Source organism: Nicotiana tabacum, chromosome 11 (assembly GCF_000715075.1).
Source record: "Nicotiana tabacum cultivar K326 chromosome 11, ASM71507v2, whole genome shotgun sequence".
Lineage (NCBI taxonomy): Eukaryota > Viridiplantae > Streptophyta > Magnoliopsida > Solanales > Solanaceae > Nicotiana > Nicotiana tabacum.
The window spans coordinates 16,805,356-16,816,868 of record NC_134090.1 but is presented as its reverse complement, the minus strand read 5'-3'; the positions used below and the strand labels follow the sequence as shown (position 1 = coordinate 16,816,868).

The 11,513-nt window shown below is 34.4% G+C and overlaps 2 protein-coding genes across 2 annotated transcripts; one reads left to right on the top strand and one right to left on the bottom strand.

Moving 5' to 3' along the window:
- Positions 1-303: 303 nt before the first annotated feature.
- On the bottom strand, positions 304-891 carry LOC107804543 (serine/threonine-protein kinase-like protein CCR1). Its single transcript, XM_016628454.1, has one exon. It carries the CDS (start codon positions 889-891, stop codon positions 304-306), a length of 588 nt encoding a protein of 195 aa, XP_016483940.1.
- Positions 892-7,179: 6,288 nt separating this feature from the next.
- LOC107804542 (putative 2-oxoglutarate-dependent dioxygenase SLC1) lies at positions 7,180-10,825 on the top strand. The gene is made up of 4 exons (XM_016628453.2): positions 7,180-7,495; positions 8,189-8,442; positions 9,226-9,553; positions 10,406-10,825. Exons 1-4 carry the CDS (start codon positions 7,229-7,231, stop codon positions 10,652-10,654), a joined length of 1,098 nt encoding a protein of 365 aa, XP_016483939.1. The 5' UTR covers positions 7,180-7,228; the 3' UTR covers positions 10,655-10,825.
- The last annotated feature ends 688 nt before the right edge of the window (positions 10,826-11,513 follow it).

The following is an 11,513-nucleotide window of genomic DNA, read 5'->3' as shown; positions in this document are numbered from 1 at the left end:
GACCATTGACCATGCCCATGTGGCATCAGTTGGTCCTAATCAATAGCCCGCCTGAGGAACACGACCCACAGGAGCGTGAAAACCCCCTTCCCAACGCCCAACAGTACAAAATGGGTTGTGTTTAATTGTATTCTTATTTGTTCCTTCTAAAATACCCCCCTCTCCATTTTTAAAATTTTGAAGCTCCATTTTCATTTTTTTTTTCATTTTTTTAGACCGTGAAAATGGTGGAAAGTTGTATATTGTAGAGTTGAAGCTAAGTTTTGCATCATTTGGAACAAACGAAGCTCGATCAGAACAAGACTAACAGATGATAATACTTGGAGGTGTGCAATCCCGGTCATAAGCTTTTCTTTCACTAAGAATCTCTAGCAGCACGATCCCAAAGTTATAGACATCAGTTGTCACATCTCCGTTAAGATCCTTCTCATTAGGTGTAAGCAATCCAAAATCTGCAATACGAGCTCCCCAATCAGCGTCCAACAGAATGTTCGAACTCTTCACATCACGGTGCACAATAGGAGGAAAAACTTCCTTGTGAAGGTACTCGAGCCCCTTTGTAGCCTGCATCGCAATCTTCAGCCTAAGGTTCCATCTCAGACGAGAAAGACCGCCGTGGAGATGGTCGTGAAGCGTTCCGTGAGGCATGAGTTCGTAAACAAGAATCTTCTCCCCCATTTCTGCACAATAACCTAACAAATTAACTATACTGCTGTGGCGAACACTGCAGAGGATCTCTAGCTCCATCTCAAATTCTCGGTTGTTGGTATGTATAATCGTAGCAGCATTGGCTCTCTTTACCAAATCAGGCTCATTCAAAAGGCTTGCATTAAAGAGGGGACCAGGGTTAGAGTTTTCGTGCCCTTGACATATAAGACATTCATTGGTCATTTGTTGAATGGATGGACACGTATGTGTATGTGTAATATACGCGCACATGGTCTCTTGTCAGATGTGTTTATTAGTTATGGAAAAAACGAGTTCGAGTGTTTAAATGGGAAAATAGAACGTTTATGTATCGGCTTTAAAAAATCCCGACAAGTTTAAGTGGCGAGGAAGCCATTTCGCCAAATTATAATAAATAGTAGATTTGAACTTATAATTTTAAAAATACAACGAATTCAAGATAAAACTCTTCTAGAATTGAACCTATAGAACTTAAATCATGCGTAAGCGTCTGACTAGACATAGTATTGCATCTTAACGAATTAGTACTTTAGATGACATATCTTAATTGATTAAATAATGCGTTTGATGTAATCTATAGTACGGTATCGGTTATTCGGCCGCAGCATATAAACTTACAGGCAAAGCACTAGCAAAGTTCAATGCATTTTGGATCATTTTTTTTTACGAAGAATTTACTTTTTTTCCCTAACCTTTTCCGACAAATAACAACAAATCCAGTATAATTCTATAAATTGGGTCTAGAGAGGATAGTTTATACGTAGATCTTATCCTTACTTTATATAGGTAGAGACGATATTTTCGATAGACCCTCGGCTCAGGGAACAACAGAGATAAAATAAAGCAGCCAAGTAGCAAACAATGATAACAACAATGTAATATGGTAACGATCGTGAATGACACAACATGTAATAATAAAGAACCATGATATGATAATACAAAAATAATCCTAGTACTACTAGTAAGATTAGGAGAAATATACTACTATGAGTCACTACAACCCTAATCACCGAGCTCCACACCTTTCTATCGTGGGTCATATCATCGGTAAGATGAAGCAACGACATATCCTGCCTAATTACCTCTCCACAATACTTCTTAGGCCTACTACTTCCCTTCCTTAGACCCGCCATGGACAACCCCTCTAACCTCCTGACCGGAGCATCTATATCTCTCCTCTTCACATGCCCAAATTATCTCAACCTTAATTCCCACAACTTGTCCTCCACAGATGTCACTCCTACCTTTTTTTCTAACTTTTTCTAAACAAAAAATTAAAATAAATCCTATTTAAAATTATTATTTTAAAAGAATTTGGCCAAGCACCTTAACTAACCAAATTTATAACTTATAAGCACTTTTTCTTCAAGTCAAGATTTAGAACCCGTTTGGATGAGCTTGTTGTAGGTGACTTTAAGCCAAAAATTATAAGTTAGGAATTTTAATTTTTGGCTTATTTTTATCATTTTAACTTTAAAACAAGTGCTTAAAAATACTTTTTTATTTTATCCAAACACGACAAAATAGCTTAAAAGCTATTTTAACTTAAAAACACTTAAAATAAGTCAATTCAACAGGCACTTACTTTTCATAATAAAATAAGTACTTTAAAATGAGGTCTATGTATGTTTGCCTCTAGCGAGCATCCAATTATGGCAAGAACGCACTTATAGCCGGTCTGGTTAAACTTCTAAAATCAGCTTATTTTGAATTTTTTTTTTAAATATTCTTTAATTTTTTTTGGTGATAAGTAGTTTGTGTTTGGCTAATTAATTTGAAAAGACTTTTGAATAGTAATTAGTGTTTGGTCAAACTTTTAAAAACTGCTTCTAAGTGTATTTTTTTTCAGAAGTGCTTTTAAAAAAGTGATTTTGGAGAAAAGCTATTTTTTTATGATTCTTAAAAACTGTTTATGCTTTTACTCAAAAGCATTTTTGGCAAATTCTAAAATGTTGGCCGAACACCTCAACTCTGGAAGTAGAAAAAAATACTTTTGGTAAAAAAAAAACTTGGTCAAATGGACTATTAATCATGATCAATCACCAACAGGTTATAAATATGACGTGGGGCATAGAGGAGTAGAAATGACATCAGGTAGCTACTCTAAAGGGTTAGGAATTAGCCATTGCATTATAAATTTCAGTTTTTAGTTTAATTTTTCAAGACAAAAATGTCCTGAGTTGTCCTAAAGTTAAGATTTTTAATTTAAAAATTCAAGACAAAATTAGTACTAACTAATCTCTAAATAGCGTCTTTGAGAATGGCTAAAATTATAGTTATCTTTCAATTACTATTACTTTGCAAATGCTGGTTATATTTTAATTAGCCGCTCTAAAATCAGATATTTGTAAAAATTATACCTTTAACTTTGTTAGGAGCTTGTAATGACCCGACTAGTCGTTTTGCTTTTTAGAACCCCGTCCCCTTAGATAAGACTTCTCATACTTGCTTTTACTGATTTATGACTTGCAGGAATGGTTGTTCGAGATTTGGATTGAAATCAGAACACTTGGTTCCTTAAGGTTGGCTTAAAATGCCAAGTTTGACTTCGGTCAACGTTTTGAGTAAACGACCTCGAAATCCGAATTGAAAGGTTCCAACAGGTTCGTATGATGATTTCAGACTTGGGCGTATGTCCGGATCGGGTTTTGGATGATCCGAGAGCATTTTGGTGCCTAATAGTGAAAGTTGATTCCTTAAGAATTTTTAAGTTCTTAAATAGTTGGATTGGAGCGGGTTTTTGCGTTATCGAGGTCCGAACGGAATTCCGAGATCGGGAATAGTTCTGTAGTATCATTTAAGACTTGCACGCAAAATTGGTGTCACTCCGAGTAGTATAAGTACGTTTCGGCGCGTTAGAAGTAATTTGAAGAACTTGAAATTCATAAGTTTGATTTAATTAATTTTAGGGGGTGATTCTTAGATTTAGCGTTGTTTCGGGCGTTCTGAGGGTTCGAGCGAGTCAGTTTTATGATTTCGAACGTGTCGGTATATTCGGGCGGATCCCAGGGGCCCCGAGCGTCAATCACACGAGGCTCGAGTGAAGTTGGAAAAAATTGGAAAGGAGCTTGCTATCTGTCATAACCGCACCTGCGATTGGTCAGCCGCAGGTGCGGTCAACACATCGCAGAAGCCGCCAAGGGGAGGAGCCTAGGAACCGCAGATGTGACTCCTTCTCCGCAGAAGCGGCTAAGCAGGAGTGGCTCAAAGACCGCAGAAGCAATCCCAGCTCGCCTGGCCTAACTCCGCAGATGAGGACCCCCTCTCGCAGAAGCGAGACCGCAAATGCAGTCCCCTGACCGCAGGTGCGGAAATCGCTGAAGGCAGTGCCTTCATTTAATACAGGAATGTGTCATTTTTAACACATTTCCACCTTTCTTTGGGCGATTTGGGAGCTTTCAAAGAGAGGAATTTCACCTAGCATCTTGAGGTAAGTCCATCGTACTTATTTCTAGTTTAATATTTGAGCCTTGGGTAGATTAACACATAAAGATTAAGGAAAAATCATGGGATTAGAGCAAAACCTAGAGTTTTGATAAAAGTTAGATTTAACCACGAAATTTGTTATGGAATGAAGTATAAATCATATATTATTGATCCTTAGGTTATAAAGAATGACTTTCTTCGAAAAAAATTCGGAATCTGGGCACGTGGGTCCGGGGTCGGATTTTAGGAAACTTGTGCTTAAAGGTTGGAAAATTACTTTAGTAATTAAAATATGAACTCTTGAACTTGTATTAACTAGTTCCTACCTCGTTTAATTAGTTTTGGATCGTTCGGCTCCAAATTGAGGGTTTGAGCACATTCTTGGTATTGGAAGTACGCTTTGGAGCGAGGTAAGTCTCATTTCTAACCTTGTAAGAGGGAATTGTCCCCACAGGTAAAATAATTGGATAAATTGCTTTTAAATACGAGGGCTACGTACGCACTAGGTGACGAGAGTCCGTGCACAGCTACTATTATGTTAATTGTCCGGATAGTTTAGGACCCGTATCATGCCATATTTGTGAATGTTTATGTCCTTTCATGCTAATGAGACCACCTAAGATATGCTAGAGATTTGAAAATGAACATATGTGAACGTATGCACTTGCTTGAACATTTGTATGAATTTATTTGAATATAAATGTGCCTTTATGTACTTTCTTGATGATAATTGATATTTGAGGATCGGGCCGATCACCTTGGTAGAAATAGATGCATCTATGGTTCGCGTCATTCGACCCTCTGGCAGTGCTCAGTTTCTTTTCTGTTGGACCGGGCCGTACGACCTCGGCATAATGTGCGCATGATATCTATGTGAAATCTTATTCATGACTTACTTTGTTAAATGCACTGAAATGTAAATGGCTAACTGTGATATTATCTAGGACATGACTTATCACTTCTTGCTATAAATTGTTATTTATTTGTGACATTCATGCTTAGCATAATACTTTCTTATATTATTTGACCCTAGTAAGTATCAAGTCGACCTCTCGTCTCTACTTCTTCGAGATTAGACGAGATATTTACTGTGTACATATTGGTTATGTACTCATACTACACTTCTGTATTTAATTGTACAGGATCTGAGGTAGGTACATCTGGCTACCAGTCTGGTGCGCGTTGATCGTAGTCCGAGATTTCCACGGTGAGTTGCTCCATTCCTATGCCGTTCAACAACATGATGGAGTCTCTCTGTACTTTTGGCTGTCTATTCTATTTCAGACAGTAAGATAGATTTATTCTTTTGTATATTCTACTAGATGCTCACATACTTGTGACACCAGGTCTTGACACACACATTGATAGACTATTCTTTTGGGGTTGTATAATTATTTTTGTACGTTACTAATTATCACTTGTTTTAAATTCAAATTAAGAAATTGCTGTAACTGTTTTAGTAAAATAAATCTAGAACTTATTAATATTTCTGCATTGGCTTACCTGACAATGATGTTGGGCGCCATCATAACCTATAATGAAATTGGGTCGTGATTGAGCTCTTTAATTTAATTCTGCCCCCGGCTAGCAATTACCTGCAACTTCTGATATTTTAAGAAAATTTAAGATTCTCTAGACAAGTCAAGGGGAAAACGAGAAAAAGAATTCTCAAAGTATAACCTCTTTATTTGAACGTCCCTTGTGCGTAGACAAAATAGGGCAGATCTTGAGAGTGGAATATATATATATATAATTGAAGCCTATTTTTATAGTTCTTTGAGATACAAAGTTGTTAAGTAATAATTTTTTATAATCAATTTCTTTAAGTATTTTTTAATTGATAGTATAGCTTATCAATCACATTGCTACATAGTTCTTTTTAATTTTTTATAAAATTTTGAAATTGTTACCATTAAATGTATTTTCAAAAAATTAACCATAAAACTTATTTTAATTTAAAAAAAATGGGACCCCCAAAATTTTGGGCCTAAAGCCTTTGCTTCAATTGCTTTAGTTTGATTCCTCTTCGATCTCTTTTGTTGGAGCTATGCGCCCTTGGTGACTCGAACCCACAACCTTGAATAAGGTTGTAAATGGAGGGTGTTGACCATGAGCCTGTTTGGATTGGCTTAAAGCTGGTCAAACTTGCTTTTAAGCCATTTTCAGATATTGGGAGTGTTTGGCAAACTATCTTTGACCAAATATTTTACCCTCTTATCCCTAATAATATTTATTATTCCAAAAATGTCCTTCACAACAAAATCCCAATTTGTTCTCTATTCCTGCGATTTCCTCCCTTGTATTTCTTCATTTTACTCTTTTTCTTTCTGGTTCTTCTCCAGTTGGTAACACTTGATTTGATTTACATTTTGAGTTTTTACTTCATTTTTTTGTCCACCGCCACTCATCTAGTTGGGATTATCTAAAGTTTTTCCCAACTATTTTCTTTCCATTTCATACTATTTTTTTTACATCAATAATCATACAATTCAGATTGAGTCTTATTTTAGGTGATCAGTTCAAACAAATTATTTCATATTTATATTAATAATTTTAAAATAAAATATTATAGTAATAAGCTTCTTTATAGTGTTAACAGCTTTAAGGATATCTCAGTCATTTTAATAGAAAAAGTGCTTACGAGCACTTGTTTACCAAACATTTCAACAACTTTTTTTAGTTCCAGCACTTTTATCCAAATACATAACAACTTATTTATAAATTCAGCTCTATCACTTAAAAAGTATTTTTAAGCACTTGTGCTTAAAAATTACTTTTTTTAAGTCAATCCAAACGGGCTCATATGAGCAACCCCTCTTGTCAGAAATATATATAGATTGGTCCACAAGGGTTGAAAGTTGAAATTGTCTTAGTTGAGGGGGCCACAAAGAAGGGAAAGAAAAAGACTAGTTCCTTTGTTACCAAAAAGCCTCGTTGTTTGACCCATACCAAGTCAACACTTGTGTTTTTGCATGGAAATTATAGTAACTAACACTGTTTTTCTCACGTTGTTTCTCCTATATAAATACATTGTTTCTCAAATAAAAACTCACCAAATTAAAACCCTTCTCTCTAATTCCTTCTCCGATCCAACCATTTTAGTACACAAAATATAATGTGTCCAGCAATGAATATGACTGTTGAAGATACTGAGAGTAGATATCAAAAAGGAGTTAGGCATTTATGTGAAAATGGGATTACTAAAATTCCAAGAAAATATATATTGCCAGTTTCAGATAGACCAGTAATTGTGAATAAAGAAGAAAAAATTGATGAAAACCTCAACTTGCCCATTATTGATTTTGCTCAATTACTAGGACCCAACAGATCCCAAGTTCTCAAATCACTAGCCAAAGCTTGTGAAGAGTATGGCTTTTTTCAGGTATAGTTTTTTTTGTAACATTGAAATTTGTCCACTTTTCCTTTAATTTAACCACTTTCTTCCATTTATTTTTTATTTTTCTCATATGAATTACTAATAGGGATCATATTTCTTCTTCTTTTACTCCTCGCTTTAATACGTTCTTTTCCTTCTTTGGGCTCGGGTCGATAGTAGCCGTGGCAATAATGCCTTGGAGCCAGCTGCCGACCCAAGGCGCCAATCGGAAAAATCATAAAGGGACGTTAAATATAATTCTAGAAGGACAAAAAAGACACGACTACATCTCTTCATAACTAAATTGTTAAGTGCATGTATACGTAGTTTGAGCTCAAATTAAGGAGTTTATTTACACTCACAAACGCCGTCATAGATCCGCCTCTGAAATAAAGTCTCTAGCATAGAATGTTTCATTCTTGTGTTGCCACTTGACATCTATTGAGTCACCACCGTACGGTGGTTGGAATGGCAAACATTCTTTACCCTTAGCGAGAGGTCTCGGGTTTAAACTCTAGAAATGAATTCCTAAGTCATTTTTAACAACAAAAAAAATGCAAAATAACTCCTCGAATTTGGAATAGTCAGACCAGTCCGATGCTTGAAAATAAATAAATTATTTTATCTCCTTAACAAAAAAAATGAAGAGAATGAGATTATTTATAGCTAACCCATTTTTTTTGTTTTGTTGATGTGCAGTTGGTAAATCATGGTATACCTAGCAAAATAATAGAGCACATAATTGAAGTTGGTAAAAAGTTTTTTGAGCTCCCATTTGAAGAAAGAGCAAAATACATGTCTACCGATATGCAAGCACCAGTACGTCTTGGCACAAGCTTTAACCAAAACAAAGATGGAGTTTTCTGTTGGAGGGATTTTCTCAAGCTTAGTTGCCATTCTTTGTCATCAAGTGATCTCCTCTCACTTTGGCCCTCTTCTCCTGTACATCTCAGGTGACTAATTAACTATTCAATATTTTAAAAAACAAAGTCAACTTGTATAATAAGAGTAGGATCCCTCACTTGCATTATAATATGCCATAACTAACTTCAATAGATAGCTTACTTAATCATCTCCAAAGTCAACTCGAATACTATTTAATTACAGTGTAGTTTTTATTTTTTTTAAATTTTAAGTTCCTACCCATTGTATAAAAACTTAATTTATCACACTATCGGGTCATTTAAAGATAATTATGAGTCAATATCTATAATAAGCACTCCATTAATTTGTAGGATTTAACTTATGTACGCTGAGAGCAGAGGCGAGCAGGAATTTGAAGCTTAGCCAATTTAAGTTAGGGTTCTGGATTGATAATAATTTGTGCATATTCAATGGATTTTGTAAGACAAATACGGAGTTTGAAAAAAAACTACTGCATTTGGCCAGCACATAACTTTGTATTCTAACTCCACTCCAAGTTGAGGGAGTAAAGAATGTTTACATTAATATTAATTACTGTACTTTGACTTACTGTAGCAGGTTGGCTGCTTTTATGGACACACACCTATAATTAAGTATCTTTTAGGTCATGACCTAATAGAATAATATTGTTTTGCACTATCAGCATATAGAAGTTAAACTCTAAGTTTGTAATATGATAAAACTAGTAACTACCTTGTTATTACATGTTAAGCAAAGTGAAGCTTTTTTTAATACTATATATCTTGAACCTTTTTTTTCCTTTATGGCTGACAAAAATAGTTAATACTATATATGTTTTAATTGATTAATAGGGAGGCAGCTGCAAATTATGCCAAGCAAACAAAGTTGTTGTACCAGTTGCTAATAGGGGCAATTCTTGAAAGCTTGGGAATATTGAAGGAAAATAATGAAAGTTTGAAAGAATTTGAGGATGGGAGCCAACTCTTAGTATTGAATTGCTACCCTTGTTGTCCAGAGCCAGATTTAACACTTGGGATGCCACCACATTCTGACTATGGCTTACTCACACTTCTCCTCCAAGATGAAGTGAAAGGTTTACAAATACAACATCAAGAAAAATGGTTAACTGTTGAGCCCATTCTCAACTCCTTTGTTGTCAATGTTGGGGACCATCTTGAGGTCAGCTTCGTTTCATTTTATATGATACTATTACGATATTAGGATGTTGCACAACTTTATTGTCAAAGTCAGGGTTTTATATGATACTATTATTATATTTGGATGTTAAACAACTTTCTTGTCAAAGCCGGGGACCTTGAGGCCACTTTCGTTTTATTTTATACCACACTATTACTATATTAGGAAGTCGAACAAATTTTTGTTTAAAGATAATTTTTTCATATAATTTTAAGTTTTTTTTTTATTATGTATAGTAATTTTAAACTAGTTACGTCAAATTTTATTTAAGAAGATGAAGAAGTTGATGGACGATTGAGATAGAAAATTAAAATGTTTGACTCTCGCATTTCGAATTCCTTCATTCTATCTGAAACCTAGGAAGTATTATTCAACATCAATGGGGAAAAGTAAAAAAGAAAATTTGGATTGAAAGAAAAGGAAATAAGAATAATGGAAATGAGAAATAATGGAGATGTTTTTACAAAAGAATTTTAAATTTCGATGTTTCCAATTGAAATACTTACATACTTATTTGTAAAGAATTTCAAAACTATTAAGGGTGAAATTCCCTTCTACAAAATTTTAGCTTTATGATCTTTCTTTATCCTAGAGTAAACGAATATAAGATGTTCACAATTGAATATATTAAATGCTAAATTAATAGTTGTAAACACACACAAAAGAATCACAAGCTACAAGCTTGATGCTCTAAATATATGTATAGTTCGTCTAATATATACCGTGGTGAATGAAATAGAGATACTATATTATTATTTTGTTTGGTTACAAATTATGTGTTTTTCAAGAAATTATCACTATCTCATTTTTTTTCTTTATTCATTTGATGAACAGATATTTAGCAATGGGAGGTATAAAAGTGTGTTACATAGGGTTCTTGTAAATTCTTCAAAATCAAGAATCTCAGTTGCTTCACTACACAGCCTGCCTTATAGCTGCAAGATTCAGCCCTCTCCAAATCTCATCAATGAATCCAATCCCAAACTTTACAAGGATACAGACTTTGCTACTTTTCTTGAATACCTTTCCTCTTGTGAACACAAGAGCAAAAGTTTCTTGGAATCTAGAAAATTGACTAATTAAAATGGAACCATGTTATGCATAAGAAGATCACTGAAGGTTGTGATGGAATGGTAAACACCCCTCATTCGTAATCAGAAGTTTTCACGTTCAAGCATTGGGAATGAAGTTACCTTTTGACGGGAGTATTTTACCCCTACAATGGACTGACGCGAATCTAGATTAGTTGGGTCTCAAAATCTAGATTAGTTGGATCTCAAAATGGATACCGTATAACGAATGAAAAATAATTATAAAAAAAAAATGTAATCTAGTAGGAGTACTCGTAGTTAGTTAATTATTACTTTTTTCCTTTGATTATTGAATGTTGATAATTTAAAGTAAAAAGTTTGTGTACTACAGGTAATTAAAATCGGAAGAAAAAATATTGAATCTCAAAGTAGAACTAAAAAAATGTTTTTCAACTTCTGTTGGGTCTTCTTCTACGCTTGTTGTTATGAACATGTATTTACGCTACTTTTAAAACATGGTTGGGATTTGTATACATTGCTCCTTAAAAGATTCTCACTCTATTATTAGTGCCTTCAATTAAGGGGTTCAATTACATCATTTCCTTTTTTTTCCCTCTCCTCTTCTCTCTTTTTTTTTTAACATCAAAATCCCTTAATCTACGCCCAAAATCTCCATCTTCTCTCTTCCTACCATTGCCGATAGATTTATATTATTAAAAAATCGTCAATTGTATCATTCTTTTGCTTGAAGATTAGACAACACTGGAAATGAAGAATATTCAAGAATTGTATGATAATTGTATCATAATTATAATTGTATCAGATACATCAATGCCTAAAATATAATTGTATCATACTTGTATTGTATCTAACTTGTATCTAGTACATTAATACCCAAAATAATACCTGAT

Bases quoted from the DNA above. Each gene is read 5' to 3' on its own strand.
- LOC107804542 (XM_016628453.2), top strand. From the start codon at position 7,229: ATGTGTCCAGCAATGAATATGACTGTTGAAGATACTGAGAGTAGATAT. The intron at 8,443-9,225 runs GTGACTAATTAA...ATTGATTAATAG, and splicing joins TCTTCTCCTGTACATCTCAG to GGAGGCAGCTGCAAATTATG. The intron at 9,554-10,405 runs GTCAGCTTCGTT...TTTGATGAACAG, and splicing joins ATGTTGGGGACCATCTTGAG to ATATTTAGCAATGGGAGGTA.
- LOC107804543 (XM_016628454.1), bottom strand. From the start codon at position 891: ATGACCAATGAATGTCTTATATGTCAAGGGCACGAAAACTCTAACCCT.